Source organism: Erinaceus europaeus, chromosome 4 (genome assembly GCF_950295315.1).
Source record: "Erinaceus europaeus chromosome 4, mEriEur2.1, whole genome shotgun sequence".
Lineage (NCBI taxonomy): Eukaryota > Metazoa > Chordata > Mammalia > Eulipotyphla > Erinaceidae > Erinaceus > Erinaceus europaeus.
Window position 1 is genome coordinate 90,794,087 of NC_080165.1, and position 19,030 is coordinate 90,813,116.

A 19,030-nucleotide genomic window follows, 5' to 3' on the forward strand; every position below is an offset into this window, starting at 1 on the left:
GGCTGGGGCTACAGCATAAGGGTGATGCAAAAAGACTTTCATATTTGAGGCTTCAAGGTCACAGGTTCAATACATAGGACCATACACCAAAACTGAGCAGTGCTCTGGTTAATATGTGAACAAAGTGGCACCAGACATACTTGGCTGAGTACACATGTTACCATGAGCATGGACCCAAGTTCAAGTTCCCCCTTCCCATCTGGGAAGAAGCTTTACAAGTGGTGAAGCAGTGCTGCAGGCATCTCTGTTTCTTTCCCTCTCTATCTACGCTTCCTCTCTCAATTTCCCTCTGTCTCTAGCCTAAATAAATAATTTTAAAAAGTTAAAAATAAAAAAAAGAGTTAATTTTTCTGATCACAAAACCGTATTTCTGATCACAAAACACCAAACTTCTACAGAAAAAACCAAAACACTTCAAATTTTAAACACTGTTTAGTGATTTGTATCCATTGATTAATTAATTCATTTTCCAACACAGCCATTCTAGTTCAGGGTCATGAGTCTATTCTGGCAGGTCAGGGCATGAAGCAGGATCACACATCCCTATACTTACATTGTAGAGGACAATGTGAACATGCCAATGAACATAATGTTGTGCACATCTTTGGAATGTGTAAAGGAACCAGCCCCACAAAGACATGGAGAGAATGTGCAAATTTCACTGGGGCAATAGTCCTAGTCAGCCAGAAATCTTTTCTTTTTTTTTTTTTTTTTTTCTATCATTAACATTATAAGGACAATGTTGAACAAAAGGATGATATTATTGTAGATTATCCTGCTGTAACTGATGAGTACTGTTAGCTTTTCTGTCTTGCACCAGTTGAGATCTGGACTGAGTGTAACCTTTCAGAGCAAGCTGAAAGGAGAAGCCAAGGGGCACAGAGGGGAGATGCCCTTCTTAAAAAACCATTATTTATTTATTTAAAGTTTTATTGACACCAGGGTTATTTAGGGATGGGTACCTGCATGTTGAAGCCACATTGTCAGTTTTGTTTATTTGCTTGTTTGTTTGATATAGGCAGACAGTGACAGATAGGGAGACACTGCAGTCCTGTTTCACCACTCCTGAGGCTTCACCCCTCCCTGTAGGTGGGGAGCTGGGTATTAAACCCAGGGTTTGAACCTGATTTCTTGCACGTGGTAATGTGCATACTCTACTGGGTGCACCACCACCCCACCCTGAGGTGAGAGACTACACCCAGGATGTCTTTTATATAACAACAAATATTATAGTTCTCTCTTTTTGTTCACAGTAATTTGTATTCAACACTTTCATATTCTCTTTCCACTCCTAAGAAAACATGTTCTCATAAAATGAGCTGGTAAATATGAAACTGACTGACTCAGCAAAGAAACATTGACAATTGGATCAGTAATCCACTACCACAAATAATGCTGCATTAATTATGCCCTTGAAACACAATGAATGAAATCAGCAAACATTTCGTATTGCTTACCAGCCTCTAGGTGATTTGGGTGGTTGGATCATCTGGGGTCAGGCTTGATTTATCTTGACACTTGTCTACCAGGAGATACTGTTTTTTTTTTGGCTGTTGATTATTTAAAAAAAATATTTATGTATTTATTCCCTTTTGTTGCCCTTGTTTTATTGTTGTATTTATTACTGTTATTATTACTGATGTCATCATTGATGGATAGGACAGAGAAAAATGGAGAGAGCAGGGGAAGACAGAGAGAGGGAGAGAAGGATAGACACCTGCAGACCTGTTTCACCGCTTGTGAAGCGACTCCCCTGCAGGTGGGGAGCCGGGGGCTTGAACCGGGATCCTTACACTGGTCCTTGCGCTTCGTGCCACGTGTGATTAACCCGCTGCACTACCACTGGACTCCCTAGTTGTTGATTATTGACCAAACGTCTGTTTCTCATCTCATCTTGCACTCATTTTTCATGACCATGAGATGAAGCTCTACAGAAAACCAAACCATCAAAGACCTCAAGCGTTAGACTCAGAACTGGGACCTCATTGATTTCACCTTATCCTGTTAGTTAAACACAATCAGGAAGTCTACCTGGAAAACATATACCACACATTGATGGAAGGAGCTGTCAGATTTGATCACAAGCCCTAAAATATACAGATCACCCCCACCTAAATTCTTCCTCTTACTGCATCTCTATACCACAACAAGTATCTATTCTGCAGTGTTGTAGACCTGACTGAGGATGACTGGATTCTTACTCCCAGGAATAGTTTGTTCTTATAGGAGATAAGTAGAATTGAGATGAAATGAACACTCAAAACTATAAAATTTCATCTGGATTTGGTGTCAAGGAATCTTCTCAGTGGTTCCTGAAATCTCCTCACTACAGCATTAGGACAAGGGTATGGTCTATATACACAGAAGAAATGGTAGGAGAAATAATAATAATAGAACAAGCCATGGAGATTAGGTGTCAGTCTAAGAAGAAAAATTATTTGTAATTCATATAGGACAACAAAGCTAGATTACTCTTTTTTTAAAAAATATTTATTTTATTTATTCCCTTTTGTTGCCCTTGTTGACTTTTTTTTAAAATTTATTATTTATTAATGAGAAAGATAGGAGAGAGAGAAAGAACCAGATATCATTCTGGTACATATGCTCCTGGGGATTGAATTTAGGACCTCATGCTTGAGAGTCTAGTGCCTTAGCCACTGCGCCACCTCCCAGACCACCTAAATTACTCTTTTAAATATAATTCAAAAGAAAGACAGGAGGGGCACAGTACTTTGGTGGTGGATGTGGTGTGAAACTATACCCCTGTAATCTTATAATCTTGTAAAACTGTTGGGCAGCCCCCCTGCTCCATCCTCCATTGCTGACACTATGGCCTATTTACATAATCATTGTTTTGCCTGATCTATCTTTTTTCTACCTCGAGACCCACCCTACCTGCAGGGTGTTAATTAATCCCACCAGTTAAAACCATCACAACAGTTGCTAAGGACACTTCCACCTTCCCAGCATGCCTTTTGCCTCTCTCCACCCCCTTTCCTAGCCATCTCCATTCCTGACTTGCCACTTCCGGTTTTACCCTATAAAGCCACTTCTGTTTCTGTTTTCTCTCTCTTCCTCACTCTCTTCTCTTTTCTCTCCCACGTCCCAACCGGGAGAAGGGCTGGCGTGCAGAGCAGGAGGTGGCCATTGTGGTTTGACACCACGTGGCTTAACCCACTGTGCTCACACCTGACTCTGGGGCTCCCACATCAATAAAGAATTGTATTACCACGCCGCCACGAGTCCCTAGATCCTCTCTCCTGCCCGCAACGCTAGCCTGGCATAAGACATTATTAAATCACTAGTAAAAGGACCTGTTGTGTGTGGGGTCTGTGATGTAGCAGACAAAGCACTGGACTCTCAAGTGTGAAGTCCTTAATCCAAACCCCAGCATCTGATGTGCCAGAGTGATGCTCTGGTTCTCTCTCCCTCTCTCTCTTTTAAATTTTATTTATTTAATATTGAATAGAGACAAAGAGAAATCGAGAATGGAGGGGGAGATAGAGAGGGAAAGAGAAAGAGAAGCATCTGCAGCCCTGCTTCACTACTTGTAAAGCTTTCCCCCTGCAGGTGGGGACCAAGGGCTTGAACCTGAGTCCTTGTGCATTATAATGTGTCTGCTTAACCAGGTGTGCCACCATCTAGCCCCCAGGTTCTCTCTAGAAATAAACAAATGATTTTGTTTAAAAAGTACTTATCGGGCGGAGGGTAGATAGCATAATGGTTCTGCAAACAGACTCTCAGGCCTGAGACTCCAGCGTCCCAGGTTCAATCCCCCATACCACCATAAGCCAGAACTGAATAGTGTTCTGGTAAAAAAAAAAAAAAAAAGTGCTTGTCAATGAAAGATTAACCTTACAGTGAATGATATAGAGCTGTTAGTCTGATAGAGAAAGCAAACTGTTTTATTTAGAGAAAGCAAACTGTTTTATTTCATCTGCTACACTAATGGAAGGCCTGCTAAATTAGATATTTTCTCTAAATAAGCAAAGGTGTTCTGGTACAAATGGTCTTATAATTCTGGTAAACTTCACTCAGTTAAAAAATTTTAAACTGTAATAATCTAGATATTTGTTTATAGAGATTTTACCTTAGAGGTATTAATTCTTTCACAATCATTTTCTTTAATGACATTTCTAGAAAATGTACTATATTGTCTATGGTCACTTGGTGGATATTGACTCCAGAAATGATTCCCAATGACAGAAGCTAAAGAGAGAAGGGTTTCAAAGACTTTTGCTGCAATATCTGCTTATACCATAGAAGTGGTAGATAAGGAAACCCCCTGCTCAAACATTACTCTCAAACTGTCATCCATATGATATTTTGTTAGGATTGACATGTATGCAGATGGAACCCTGGACCTGATGCTAATGATTGCAGGAACTGCTTTTAAGCCCCCGGAAGAAAAAGAGACAAATCTTGCTTCAATCCTGGAGAAAGCTAAAACCCGTTACTTGCCTGTGTTTGAAAAGGTAGTTGTAACAAACCAGAACTTTACATTAGTTTTGTTAATAAGGATATTTACTTACTTATGCGATTTAATATTGATTTACAAAACTATAAGATAACTGGTACAATTCAATACTGTTCCCATGACCAGATTTCTGTGTCCTCATTCCCTCTATTGGAAACTGCAGTAGCTCTCCCAAGATCACAGATATGGGTTGACTATTATATATTTTCTCTTTTTTTATATTTTATTTATTTTCTTTTGTTGTCCTTGTTTTTCATTCTTGTTGTAGTTATAATTGTTATTGATGTTGTCGTTGTTAGATAGGACAGAGAGAAATGGACAGAGGAGGGGAAGACAGAGAGGGTGAGAGAAAGATAGACACCTGCAGACCTGCTTCACCGCCTTTGAAGTGACTCCCCTGCAGGTGGGGAGCCAGGGGCTTGAACTGGGATCCTTAGGCTGGTCCTTGCGCTTTGCGCCATGTGCTCTTTTTTTTTTTTTTTTATTTTCTAAATTAATTTATTTATTCCTTTTGTTGCCCTTGTTTTGTTGTTGTAGTTATTATTTATGTCATTGTTGTTGGATAAGACAGAGAGAAATGGAGAGAGGAAGGGAAGACAGAGAGGGGGAGAGAAAGACAGACACCTGCAGACCTGCTTCACCGCCTGTGAAGTGACTCCCCTGCAGGTGGGGAGCCGGGGGTTCGAACCGGGATCCTTCCGCTGGTCCTTGTGCTTAGCGCCACCTGCGCTTAACCCACTGCGCTACCGCCCGACTCCTGCCATGTGCTCTTAACCCGTTGCACTACCACCCGACTCCCTGGTTGAGTATTATTTCTGTAACCACTTCTCTCTCTCTCTCTCTCTAAATATATATATATATATATATACCTTTTTTTTTGGCCCATTCTTTTTCTATGGCCCTACATTTTCTTCCTTTCTAAGTCACACCTACGCCTATTACTACTTTCAAATGTCTTTTTTTCCTCTTCTCTCTCTGGGGCCTGATGGAATTGGGTTTCAGAGCCCTCTAATCATCTTCCCCTAACATTTCACCTCCTCTTGGAGGATGGAGCAAAATTATTTTTTCTATTTAAATATCTTTTAATTTACTTTTTATTATCTTTATTTATTGGATAGAGGCAGTCAGAAATCGAGAGGGAAGTGGGGGAAATAGGGAGAGAGACAGAGAGATACCAGCACCACCGCTTCAGCACTTTTGAAGCTTTCTCCTTGCAGGTAGAGACCAGAGACTTGAACCCACGTCTTTGTGCATTGTAGCATGTGTGCTCAGCCAGGTGTGCCATCACCTGGCCCCTGGACCTCAATTCTTTATGGGATGCAGAAGGTGGGAGATCTGACTTCAGTAATTGCTTCTCTGCTGGACACGGGCAATAGCAGGTCAATCCATGACTCCAGCCTGTTTTCTCTGGGACGCATTGGCCAGGTCATCTGCCCAGAGAGTTCAGGATGGAGTCATAGTAGCATCTGCCACTTGGTGTCTGAATTATTTAATATTTTCATGGTGCAACTCAGTTTATTTTTATTAAATCTCTTTACTGGAAGTAATGCTGATTAAAAAGGCCACTGTTGTCACATAGTACAGTTTTTATTTTCCCATGATAGATGGCAACACACCACACCCTTCACCAGCTTACCAGAGTGGATATTTGAAACGACAGAAGTAATGTTAAAATTTTACAGCATTTGAACCAAAGCTTGAATAAGGATTCCAGGGCAGTTAGCATGTATCATTATGGAACTTCCTGTAAAACGAATTGAAATAAAGTGTGGTTCTGATTTTTAAAACAAACCACCAGGCCAAGGTGTTAAACCATGAAACACATGAATTTTAATATTGCTGGCAAGTCATGCCTATTCACAAGATAGAGTCATAAAATAATAATTTTTCTGAAGTCATTTTGGATTGACTAATAATTCCAAAAGGCCTCTCAGTACATCTGACAGGCTCCAAACCCAGGAAAACAAAACAAAACAAAACAAAACAACAACAACAACAACAACAAAAACATGGTATATGGTAAGAAAGACCTATTAGCACAGAGTCCCATAATAAAAGTTTGCAGGACAAAGTTCTCTGGTGTTTATCTTTTTATTTTTATTTTTTTTTACTTTTTTTTTAAATTGGGGAATTAATGTTTTACATTCAACAGTAAGTACAATGGTTTGTACATGCATAACATTCCCCAGTTTCCCATATAACAATACAACCCCCCACTAGGTCCTCTGAATCTTTCTTGGACCTGTATTCTCTGGTGTTTATCTTACATCTTATCTTAGCCTGAAGGAATGAGTAGTTTTACTTACTGGTTAAACTTCAATTAAGAGTTCTGCCAGGGGCCAGGTGGTGGCACACCTGATTGAGTGCACATATTACATTGCGCTGGGACCTGGGTTCGAGCCCCTGGTCCCCACCTGCAGGGGAAAAGCTTCACAAGTGGTGAAGCAGTGCTGCAGGTGTCTCTCTTGTCTCCTCTCTGTCTCCCCCTTCCTCTCAACTTCTGGCTGTCTCTATCAAATAAATAAAGATTATTTATTAATTTTTTTTAAAGAGTTCTGCCAATTTTAGAGCAATAAACAAGCAAGTTCCTATTTGGGAGGACAGCATATAATGTTGCTGAAATGTCTTTCATAAAAACAAAATGACAACAAAAAACTTGATAAGGTAACAGGGGAGGTGACTCAGCTGGTAAAGCATAGGATTTGCATGTGAACTTGGGAATTACATTCCTGACACCTTTTTTTTTTTTGGTGGGAGCAGTTTCTCTCCGTAAGTAAGTAAGTAAATAAATAAATTACATGAGTTTTTAAAGCTGTGTAAAAATTAGCTAATGATTATTCGAGCTGAAGTTCAGTACACTTCACAGCACTATAGAATTTGAACCAGGCAGTGGCACAGTGGGTTAAGTGCACATGGTGGGCAGAAAGTGCAAAGACTGGTGTAAGGATCCTGGTTTGAGCCCCGACCCCCCACCTGCAGGGGAGTCGCTTCACAAGCGGTGAAGCAGGTCTGCAGGTATCTATCTTTCTCTCCCTCTCTCTGTCTTCCCCTCCTCTCTCTATTTCTCTCTGTCATGTCCAACAACAACAACAATGATAATCAACAAGGGCAACAAAAGGGGGGGAAAATGAATTTGAAATCTGTATGACCTAATCCAGTACTTTTCAAAATGTATAAAATATTTACTGAAAATCAGGATCAAACTCAAGTTCACTCATTGTAATTCATTGTTACATATCTTAAGTCATTTGTACTCTTGCTTTTATCGAGTTTCTTGTAGTATGAATTTTACTATTTGTGAGATTCTTCTTTTTTTTTTTTTAAGATTTTATTTATTTATGAGAAAGATAGGGGGAGAGAGAAAGAACCAGACATCACTCTGGCACATGTGCTGCTGGGGATCGAACTCAAGACCTCATGATAGAGAGTCCAAAGCTTTACCACTGCGCCACCTCCCGCACCACATGAGATCCTTCTTATTCCTTAGACTTTTTGACAATTGGAACTTAAAATTAGAAACTAGATATGAGCTTAAGGTTTGATTCTTCATAGGTGGTACTGAGCGGGTCGTTAATATTTAATATGATTGATGATTAGTGCCTAGACCCATTGATTTATCAGTGGCTATAAAGTGTTAACATCCCTATCTTGCCAGCCTTTTAATTAATTTACTTTTAATTTTTATTTTTATTTATAAAAAGGAAACACTGACAAAAACCATAAGATAAGAGGGGTACAACTCCACACAGTTCTCACCACCAGATCTCCATTTCTAATTTATTAGCTGGGATACTTCTTTTTCTTTGCTTTTTCCTTCTTTCCTTCTTTCCTCTTTTCTTTCTTTTTTATTTTCATTTTGTATTTGATAGGACAGCGCAAAATTGAGAGGGAGATAAACAGACACCTGCAGTACTGCTTTACTGCTTGTGAAAATTTTCTTCTGTAGATGGGGACTGGAGGCTTGAACTTGAATCCTTGTGCACAGTAACATGGTCATATCTAGGAGATATGCCCCTGGGGTACTTTATGTAAAATGAATCTTGCCTTCATAATATATTTAGACACCCTGGGATATTATAAATGCTTGATTATTTATACTCGCTACTTCTCAAAGTGATTTAGTTGTATAACATCTTAAAAAGACCTCACTGAGCTTATTATATATTTGGATTTTTATACAAATTGTTAATATTTATTAATGTTATTATTAATATTTATTATTATAAAGTTTGTATATTATCTTGGGATGGGTTTAAATATGACTGTTGATTAGTTTCAGAGATTATTATTTTTAAAAAAGATTTTATTTATTTATGAAAAAAATAGGAGAGAGAAAGAACCAGACATCACTCTGGCACATGGTGCTGCTGGGGATTGAACTCAGGACCTCATGCTTAAGTGTCCAAAGCTTTACCACTGCTCCACTTCCCAGACCACATCAGAGCTTATTCTTAACGGGGCTCAAATATCCTATTTTTTACTCCATGGTAACTTCTAGTCTGCTCCTGGTCCTTCTGATATGACCCCAACTTTCTTACTCTGTAGTAGAACAGGATGCCCCAGGCTCGCCTTGCATATTTCCTTCACCAGATCTATCATCATCCATTTCTCCAAAATGTCTGGTTATTTTTTCATGTCACTTTACTTATTTATTTAGACAGAAATTGAGAGTGGAGGAGGTGACAGAGAAAGAGAAAGAGAAAGAAAGGAACAGAGCTAGACAGATACCTGCAGGCCTGCTTAATTGCCAGTGCCAGTGCAGCTTCCCCCCTTCGACTGGGGTCTAGGGGCTTGCACCTGGGTCATTGCACCTGGTAGCATGTGTGCTCAAGCAGGTGTGATATTTGCAGTGGTTTAGGACAACTAGACAAAATCGTAGGCAGTCTGAGAAGGCTGCTTTGGGGCCTCCATACTCAAATCTTGACAACCTTAGGAACCTGATCTTCAGGCTCAGATGTCATGCACAGCAGTAGGACATCGCCCCCTAGTGAATGTTTTCTGACTTGCCATCTTCTTCGTTAATTAGATGTGATATTATTCAAAACATTCAATTTAAAAGATTTATTTGTTTAAGGATTGAGAGACAGAGAGGCCAGAGGCACGTGTGTGGTGCAGGATAGTGAGCCCCAGGGCATCACACATGAAAACCTTGGACTCTATCTGCTGAGCCACTCCTTCATTGCAGTGCTCTCTTATTAAATACTGTAGTTAACTCCATGTCGGCTAAAATAGTTTAGAAAAAACACTTCTTAGTGTCTAGTCCATCCCCAGAAAAGTCGCTGATAAACTGGTACTACCTGATTAATTTGAATGAACTATCTTTTTTTTTTAATTCTTTATTGAGGAATTAATGTTTTACCTTCAACAGTAAATACAATAGTTTGTACATGCATAACATTCCCCAGTTTCCCATTTAACAATACAACCCCCACTATGTCATTTATCATCCTTCATGGACCTGTATTCTCCCCACCCACCCACCCCAGAGTCTTTTACTTTGGTGCAATACGCCAATTCCATTTCAGGTTCTACTTGTGTTTTCTTTTCTGATATTGTTTTTCAACTTCTGCCTGAGAGTGAGATCATCCCATATTCATCCTTCTGTTTCTGACTTATTTCACTCAACATGATTTTTTCAAGGTCCATCCAAGATCAGCTGAAAATGGTGAAGTCACCATTTTTTACAGTAGTATTCCATTGTGTATATATACCACAACTTGCTTAGCTACTCATCTGTTGTTGGACACCTGGGTTGCTTCCAGGTTTTGGCTATTACAAATTGTGCTGCCAAGAACATATGTGTACACAGATCTTTTTGGATGGATGTGTTGGGTTCCTTAGGATATATCCCCAGGAGAGGAATTGCAGGGTCATAGGGTAGGTCCATTTCTAGCCTTCTGAGAGTTCTCCAGACTGTTCTCCACAGAGGTTGGACCAGTTGACATTACCACCAGCAGTGCAGGAGGGTTCCTTGGACCCCACACCCTCTCCAACATTTGCTGCTGTTACCTTTTCTGATGTATGACATTCTCACAGGAGTGAGGTGATATCTCATTGTTGTCTTTATTTGCATTTCTCTGACAATCAGAGACTTGGAGCATTTTTTTCATGTGTTTCTTGGCCTTCTGGATCTCTTCTGTGGTGAATATTCTGTCCAAGTCCTCCCCCCATTTTTGAATGGGGTTATTTGTTGTCTTGTTGTTGAGTCTGGCAAGCTGTTTATATATGTTGGTTATTAAACTCTTGTCTGATGTATGGCATGTAAAGATCTCCCATTCTGTGAGGGGTCTCTTGGTTTGGGTAGTGGTTTCTTTTGCTGTGAAGAAGCTTTTTAATTTGATGTAGTCCCATAGGTTTATACTTGCTTTAGTCTTCTTTGTAATTGGATTTGTTTCATTGAAGATGTCTTTAAAATTTATGCGGAAAAGAGTTCTGCCAATATTTTCCTCTAAGTATTTGATAGTTTGTGGTCTAACATCCAAGTCTTTGATCCACTTGGAATTTACTTTTTTGTATTTGGTGAAATACAGTGGTTCAGTTTCATTCTTCTGCATGTTTCAACCCATTGTTTCCAACACCATTTGTTGAAGAGACTCTGCTTTCCCCATGTAATAGTCTGGGCCCCTTTGTCAAAGATTAGATGTCCATATGTGTGGGAGCTCATTTCTGGACTCTCAGTTCTATTCCACTGGTCAGTGTGTCTATTCATGTTCCAGTACCAAGCAGTTTTGTTGACAATGGCCCTATAATACAGTTTGAGATCTGGGAGTGTGATGCCTCCGGTTCTGTTCTTTTTTCTCAAGATTGTTTTGGCAATTCTAGGTCTTTTTTGGTTCCAGATAAACATTTGTAGCATTTGTTCTATTCTCCTAAAAAATGTGCTTGGGATCTTGATGGGGATAGCATTAAATTTGTATATGGCTCTGGGTAATATATTCATTTTGATGATGTGAATTCTTCCAGCCCATGAACATGGAATATCTTTCCACTTCTTTGTGTCTTTTTCAATTTCTTTGAGTAGTGACTCATAATTTTCAGTATACAAGTCTTTCACTTCCTTGGTTAGATTTACTCCTAGATATTTTATTGTTTTTGTTGCTATAGTAAAAGGAATTGATTTCTGGATTTCAATTTCTTCTAACTTAGTGTTTGCATAGAGGAATGCCACTGACTTTTGAATGTTAATTTTGTAGCCTGACACCTTACTGTATTACCTGATGATTTCCAAAAGCTTCTTGCTGGATTCCTTAGGTTTTCCATGTATACTATCATGTCATCTGCAAATAAGGAGAATTTGACTTCTTCTTTTCCAATCTGTATCCCTTGAATTCCTTGCTCCTGCCTGATTGCTATGTCAAGAACTTCCAACACTAATAGTAATGAATAGTAATGGTGATAGTGGGCATCCCTGTCTAGTACCTGATCTGAGTGGAAATGCTTCCAGTTTTTCACCATTGAGTATGATGTTGGCTGTAGGTTTGCTATATATAGACTCCACTATCTTCAGGAATTTTCCATCTATTCCCATTTTTTGTAGTGTTTTGATCATAAAGCGATGTTGTATTTTGTCAAAGGCTTTCTCTGCATCTATTGATATGACCATGTGGTTTTTGGTCTTGCTTTTTTTGATGTGGTGGATCACATTGATTGATTTACGTATATTAAACCAACCTTGCATGCCTGGGATAAACCCCACTTGGTCATGATGGACAATCTTTTTGATATACTGCTGTATCCAGTTAGCTAGAATTTTGTTCAATATTTTCGCATCTATGTTCATCAGAGATATTGGTCTGTAGTTTTCTTTTGTGGTTGTGTCCCTGTCTGCTTTTGGTATCAGGGTGATGTTGGCTTCATAGAAGCTGGCAGGGAGTATTCCAGTGTCTTCAATCTTCTGGAAGACTTTTAAAAGTAGAGGTATTAGTTCTTCTTTGAAGGTTTTGTAGAATTCATTTGTAAAACCATCTGGTCCAGGACTTTTATTTTTGGGGAGATTTTTGATAACTGTTTCCATTTCATTAGTTGTGATGGGCCTGTTCATGTTATCCACTTCCTCTTTACTTAGTTTTGGAAGTTGGTAGGTATCTAGGAAATTGTCCATTTCTTCCCGGTTCTCTAGCTTGGTGGCATATAGTTGTTCATAGAAGCCTCGCATGATATGTTGAATTTCTGTGGTGTCTGTTGTGATATCTCCTCTTTCATTTACTATCCGATTTATTTGGGTCTTCTTCCTTTTTTGTTTTGTGAGTCTGGCTAAAGGTTTGATTTTGTTTACTCTTTCGAAGAACCAACATTTACTTTCGTTGATCTTTTGTATGGTTTTCCTATTCTCAATGTTATTTATTTCTGCCCTAACTTTAGTAATTTCTGACCTTCTCATTGCTTTAGGGTTCCTTTGTTGTTGTTCTTCTAGGTCTTTAAGGTGTGCAATCAGGCTGTTTATGTGTGCTTTTTCTTGTTTCCTAATGTGTGCTTGTATAGCTATGAACTTCCCTCTTAGGACTGCTTTAACTGTGTCCCAAATATTTTGATAGCTTGTGTCTTCATTTTCATTGAACTCTTGAAACATTTTGATTTCTTCCTTGATTTCCTCTTTGACCCAGAAGTTGTTAAGAAGTGTACTGTCGAGCTTCCACATTTTGGGACTGTTACTAATCTTTTGTTGATTGTTAAGTGTTAGTTTAATTCCACTGTGGTCTGAGAAGATGCTTGGGATGATTTCAATGCTCTTGATTTTGCTGATGCTGTCTTTGTGGCCTAACATATGGTCTATCCTTGAGAATGACCCATGTGGATTTGAGTAAAATGTGTATTCCAGTTTCTTGGGATGAATGACTCTGAAAATGTCCAATAGTTCTAGTTTATCTATCTCTTCATTTAGCTCCCTTATGTCTTTATTGATTTTCTGCCTGGATGATCTGTCAAGTTGAGAGAGTGGGGTGTTGAAGTCCCCTACTATGATTGTGTTACTGTTAATATATTGCTGTAGCTTTTTCAGTAGAAGTTTGATGTATTTAGATGGCTTCTCATTGGGTGCATAGATGTTAATAATTGTTAAGTCCTCTTGATTGACTGATCCTCTTGAGCATTAAGTAGTGTCCATTCCTATCTTTTTTAAATCTTATCTGTTTTAAAGTCTATCATGTCAGATATGAGAATAGCTGTTCCTGCCCTTTTTTGTGGGCCATTGGCTTGTATGATAGTTTTCCATCCTTTCACTTTAAGTCTGTGTTTGTCTTGTTGAGTTAGGTGGGTTTCCTGTAGACAGCATATTGTTGGTTTGTGTTTTCTGATCCATCTTCCTAGTCTGTGTCTTTTAATAGGTGAATTCAGGCCATTGACATTTATTGATATCAAAGATTGAAGATATTTTAACGCCATTCTTGTAGAATTTTAGAGTGTTTTGATATATGTCCTATTTGTGGTGGTCTGGTTGTTTATAGGAGACCTTTCAGAACTTCTTTCAGGGCAGGCTTGGTGATAATTGCTTCCTTCAACTGTTGCTTGTCTGAGAAGGTTTTGATGCCTCCCTCTAGTCTGAATGACAGTCTAGCAGGATATAGTATTCTTGGCTGAAAGCCTTTCTCATTGAGCACTTAATAGATATCTTGCCATTCTTTTCTGGCCTGTAGTGTTTGTATGGAGAAGTCTGCTGCTAATCTTATGGGTTTTCCTTTGTAGGTGACTCTTTGTTTTTCTCTTGCAGCCTTCAGCATCCTTTCTTTATCCTTATTCCTTTCCATTCTAAGTGTGATATGTCTTGGTGTCTTTAGCTCTGGGTTAATTCTGTTTTGGACCCTCTGGGCTTCTTGAATCTTTATGTCTTTGATGTTGTCTAGACTAGAGAAATTTTCAGCTATTATGGCCTGGAAAATGCTCTCTTCCTCTCCTCTTTCTTCTTCTGGTATGCCAATAATGCGTATATTGTTTCTTTTGAAGTCATCCCATAAGACTCTGTTGTTGTTTTCAGCATCTCTTAATCTCTTTTTGAGATCTCTTACTTCTTTTTTAGTTGTCTCTAATTCATCCTCGATCTTGCTAATTCAGTCTTCAGCCTCATAGATTCTATTCTCTCTTCCCTCTACTGTTTTCTATTTTCTTGCCTTGCTCTGATACTGTTTTAGCTTGTTCAGCTAGTTACATCCTTAGCTCAGTGATTTCAGATTTCAGCTCTCTAATAACCATGAGATAATTAGTATTTTCTTCCATATTCTCATTTGTTGTTCCTGTATTTCTGATTAAATTTTTTCAAATTCTTTACTCACTCCTGTTATTATTTCCTTAGCTAATGTTTGGATGTTGAACTCGTTATTTTGCTTCACCCTCTGGAGGACTTTTAGCTGGACTCTTGTCCTGGTTCAATTCTCCAATATTTTTTCTGTTGTTTTAACCATTTTATATATTATGTTATGAGTTCCCTTTATCAGTACTTTTCAAATTATTGATCACTATTGCCTGGATTGACTTGTGTCTAAGTAAGTTAATTAAAGGGTTCACAGTGGTGGAAGTTAACAGTTGTTTCAATCCCTCAGTTGGAGCTCAGTGGTTTAAAAGCCTCTTTTTTTTTTTCTTCCCTGTAGGCTATGGGAGCCTGAGGGCTTTTAAACTATTGATAGGCTTCTTAGCTTAATCACTGACTCCTGAGAGATAAAGCAGGGTGTGGCAGAGATAATCCAGTGGTTATGCAAAGAGACTTTCACAGCCCCTCAGCTATGCCACCGAGGTATAGGTCTTCTCCTGAGTTTCCCGGTTAGATCTCTGTCCCCTGGTGTCCCTCCCTGTTGCTGTTCCAGATTTTGAGGGAAGTAGCAATGGAGACTCAGAGTTGCACTTGGTGAGTCTCTGGGGAGTCCTCTCCTCCCTTCAGCTGTCCCCTTGTTGGTGGAGCAGACTGGAGGTGGTGTCTCCACTCATAAACTGCTGAACTGTTAGCAGTCACTTAATCTCTCCTTAGGCTCCTCTCTCCTCTCTGTCACCAGCCACATGTGTTTGTACTCACGGGTGATTTACTGGGTTCCTGTGGTCATTCTAGTCCTGTCTTGTTTAGGTCCCGGGTGGTCTCCTTTGGTATTCCTAGTTGATCCAGGAGAGGAGAGGAGAGGAGAGAAAGCGATCTGCTGCTCATAGCTCCGCCTCCAGAAGTTAAATCTTGAATGAACTATCTTAATTGCTCTGTCTTATAGTAATAAAATAATAAATAATAAGGAGCCAGACGGTGGCACACCAGGTTAAGCGCACATAGTGGGAAGCAAAAGGACCCATGCAAGGACCCGGGTTCAAGCCCCCGGCTCCCACCTGCAGGACAGTCACTTCACAAGCGGTGAAGCAGGTATATGGGTGTCTCTCTTTCTCTCTCCCTATCTCCCCCCCCTCAATTTCTCTCGGTCCTATCCAAAAAATCCAAAAAATAGCCACAAGAGCAATGGATTCGTAGTGCCGGCACCAAGCCTCTGCAATAACCCTGGAAGCAAAATAATATAATTAATATAATATAATTAATAATATAATATAATATAATCAACATAATATCAAATAACTCCATTCGGCTTTGTCTGAGGTTTTAGACAAGTGGGAGGTTTATTACACTGCAGTTATTTAGGTACAGCAAAATAGGCAAAGGGGCAAAGATTTGGCTAGTCATGAGAGTGGGAGCTGTGAGTCCATAAGCTAGTTACCAATGCTTGGCTATAGGTGTTTAGGTCCCTGGGAAGAGGCATGGCTGGTCCTGCGAGAACAGATAAGGGCAGCAGGAATAGAGAGCGACTTTCTGCAGACACTCGCTTAAATCACTTCCTAGAAACCGACTGTCCCTTGTGCATTTGCCTAAGTCTGTAGTATTGCTTGTCAGGCTGATGTCAGCCATATGCTAATCACACTCATGTCCCAGCAATTCCACTAGTTATGTTCATGTCCCAATACTGAAGAAAGTAGCATTTAAGAAATTAGCATTTTGGGCCAGGCAGTGGCGCACATGGTTAAATGCTCACATTACAGAGCTTAAGCAGGGGGAAAGCTTCATTGAGCAGTGAAGTAGTATTGCAGTTGTCTCTCTTTCTCTCTATTTTCTTCTTCCCTTTCAATTTCTCTGTCTCCATCCTAAATAAATATCAATAAATAAACATTTTTAATATTTTATTTGTTTTATTTTATTTTAATGAAAAATAGTGGATATAAAGGGAAAGGTACAGAGAGACAAAGAAACCAGAGCACCGCTCAGTTATGGCTTATGTGGTGGTGCTGGGGATTGAACCTGGGACCTCAGAACCTGAAGCTTAGAAGGCTTTTGCATAACCATCATGCTGTCTCCCCAGCCCAATAAATAAACATTTTAAAAAATTTAAAAATGCTAATTTCTTTTTAAAAAATCTTTTTATTTTTTAAATTTTATTTATTTTTAATTTTTTATCTTTATTTGATAGAGACTGCTAGAAACTGAGGAGGAAGAGGATGATAGAGAGGGAGAGAGACAGGGAGACACCTGCAGCACTGCTTCACCATTTGTGAAGCTTTCCCCCTGCAGGTGGGGACAGGGGCCTCGAACCCAGGTCCTTGCACATTGTGATATGTACACTCAACCACCACCCAGCCCCAAACTTTTTATTTTTATTATTTTTATATTGGATAGAGACAGAGAGAAATCAAGAGGAGGAGACACAGAGGGAGAGAGACAGAGAGACACCTGCAGCCTTGAGCCTGCACCCTTAGGCGTGGTAATGTGTATGTTCAAGCACGTGTGCCACCACCTAGCTCCATTATGCTATCCCCCCATTTTTCTTTTGTTGTTAGTTTCTCTGGGCTCAAAGCTCATTTTTATGCTGATTTTTTTAATGCATGCTGTAGTTTTTGTTGTGGTGGTGAGGTGAAAGAAAATGGGACTTGTAACTGCCAGGAGGTAGAGCACCTGGTTGAACATATATGTTACAGTTCTCAAGGACCTGGGTTCAAGCCCCCTGTCTCCACCTGCAGGGGGAAGCTTCACAAGCTGTGAAGCACTGTTGCAGCTATCTCTCTTTCTCTCTTCTGCTCTATGTCCCCGTTTCCTCTCAACTTCTCTCTGTATCAAAAAAATGGAAAACAAAACAAATGGGACCTGCTAGTCTACTGCTATCTTGGTCAGAAACCCTTTTTTGTATTTTCAATGTCTTTGTCTCTGTGAGTTTCCTCAGATTTATATGAGAAATTACTGATTCCTTTTCCTCTAATTTCTCTATTCAGTTTTATTTTATTTTTATTTTAAAAGTTATTTTATTATCTTTATTTATTGATTAGAGATAGCCAGAAATTGAGAGGGTAGGGGGAGCTATAGAAGGAGAAAGAGAAACACCAGCAACATTTCCTCACTGCTTGTGAAGCTTTCCCCCTGCAGGTGGGGTCCAGGCTCTTGAACCCAGGTCCTTGTGCATTGTAACATGTGTTCTCAAGCAGTTGTGCCCCCATTCAGCCCCCTCTCTACTCATTTTAATATCAATATTTATTCCAAAAATTAGTTTATGTTTCTAATATCCATTTCCTATTTTCCAGTGTATTCTTTTTTTATATCTGTGAACATTTTAAAGGTTTTAACTCTTTAAAGTGTTCACTTTAATTTTTAGCCGGGGGCCAGCCTCAGCAGGTTATTAGGGTATCCTGGAGGAGGAGGGGCGTAGGCGAAGAGTGAATGAGAGACGAGTGAGTTGATGCTGAATCAAGCTCAAGCAGACATCTCTGTCATACTTAAGCAGAACTTTATTTTATAGTCTCATAAGGCTTAGTTCATTAAAACAAAAATCACCAAGGTATAGATTACTAAAACAAAAATCACCAAGGCTTTGGTTACTAATACAAAAATCACCAAGGATTTGATTATTAAAACAAAAATCACCAAGAACAGCACAGGTAGGGAACACCTCTTACTTTGTGGAACATTCACATTCCAGGGGCACTTTCCTCCCTAGAGATCACATCACAGTTTCTATGTCTTTTGTTATTCCTGTACCTGTGTGTGAGGCAAATGCCCTATTGATTAAGATTAATATTCTACCTATATATTTATGCCATTCTCTTGCCCCTATGTATCAGAAGCAAATGGTTCATAGAAAGTTCAAGCTTGTTATGTTTCTAGGGGCCTTAAACAAATTGAGCAGCCCATTTTTCATAAAATCTGTTCTATTGTTTGATCAAGGAGTTTTGTTTTGTTCCTTACTGAGAAGGCATCAAGGTGGTGTTGACCTGGCTAGCCTCTCCATAAAGTTAAGCTCTCTAGCTGGAATCCATCTTCTGTGTATGCTCACTGTGTGACCTAGGTTCTTGTGTACTATTCCTGCATAAGGAAGTGGGAGCATAATAGTGGGTGGTAGATTAAAAGACCCATTGTATCTAGACGGGTACCATAGCTTTCCATTTATTAATTATGCTATGTAAGATGGCCCCTCCACTGTGGGAACCACCAATCTTTCTCTATATTTTAGGGGGAATACTAAAGGAAGTAGATAAAGGGGAAAACATTTTTTCCTATTGGAGCCTCCTGAAAAATTCTGCATTACTGATATTGCTTCTTCCATTATGATCATCAGT

The 19,030-nt window shown here is 39.4% G+C and overlaps 1 protein-coding gene across 2 annotated transcripts in view; it reads left to right on the forward strand.

Annotated features, from left to right (window-relative positions):
• LOC103107697 (glutathione S-transferase A4-like) overlaps positions 1 to 19,030 on the forward strand; it is a 58,185-nt gene that overhangs the window by 29,918 nt on the left and 9,237 nt on the right. For both annotated transcript variants that reach the window (XM_060190043.1, XM_007516507.3), the window contains exon 5: positions 4,334 to 4,475. In XM_060190043.1, the coding sequence (XP_060046026.1) occupies positions 4,334 to 4,475 (142 nt within the window). The remainder of the gene's footprint in view (positions 1 to 4,333; positions 4,476 to 19,030) is intronic.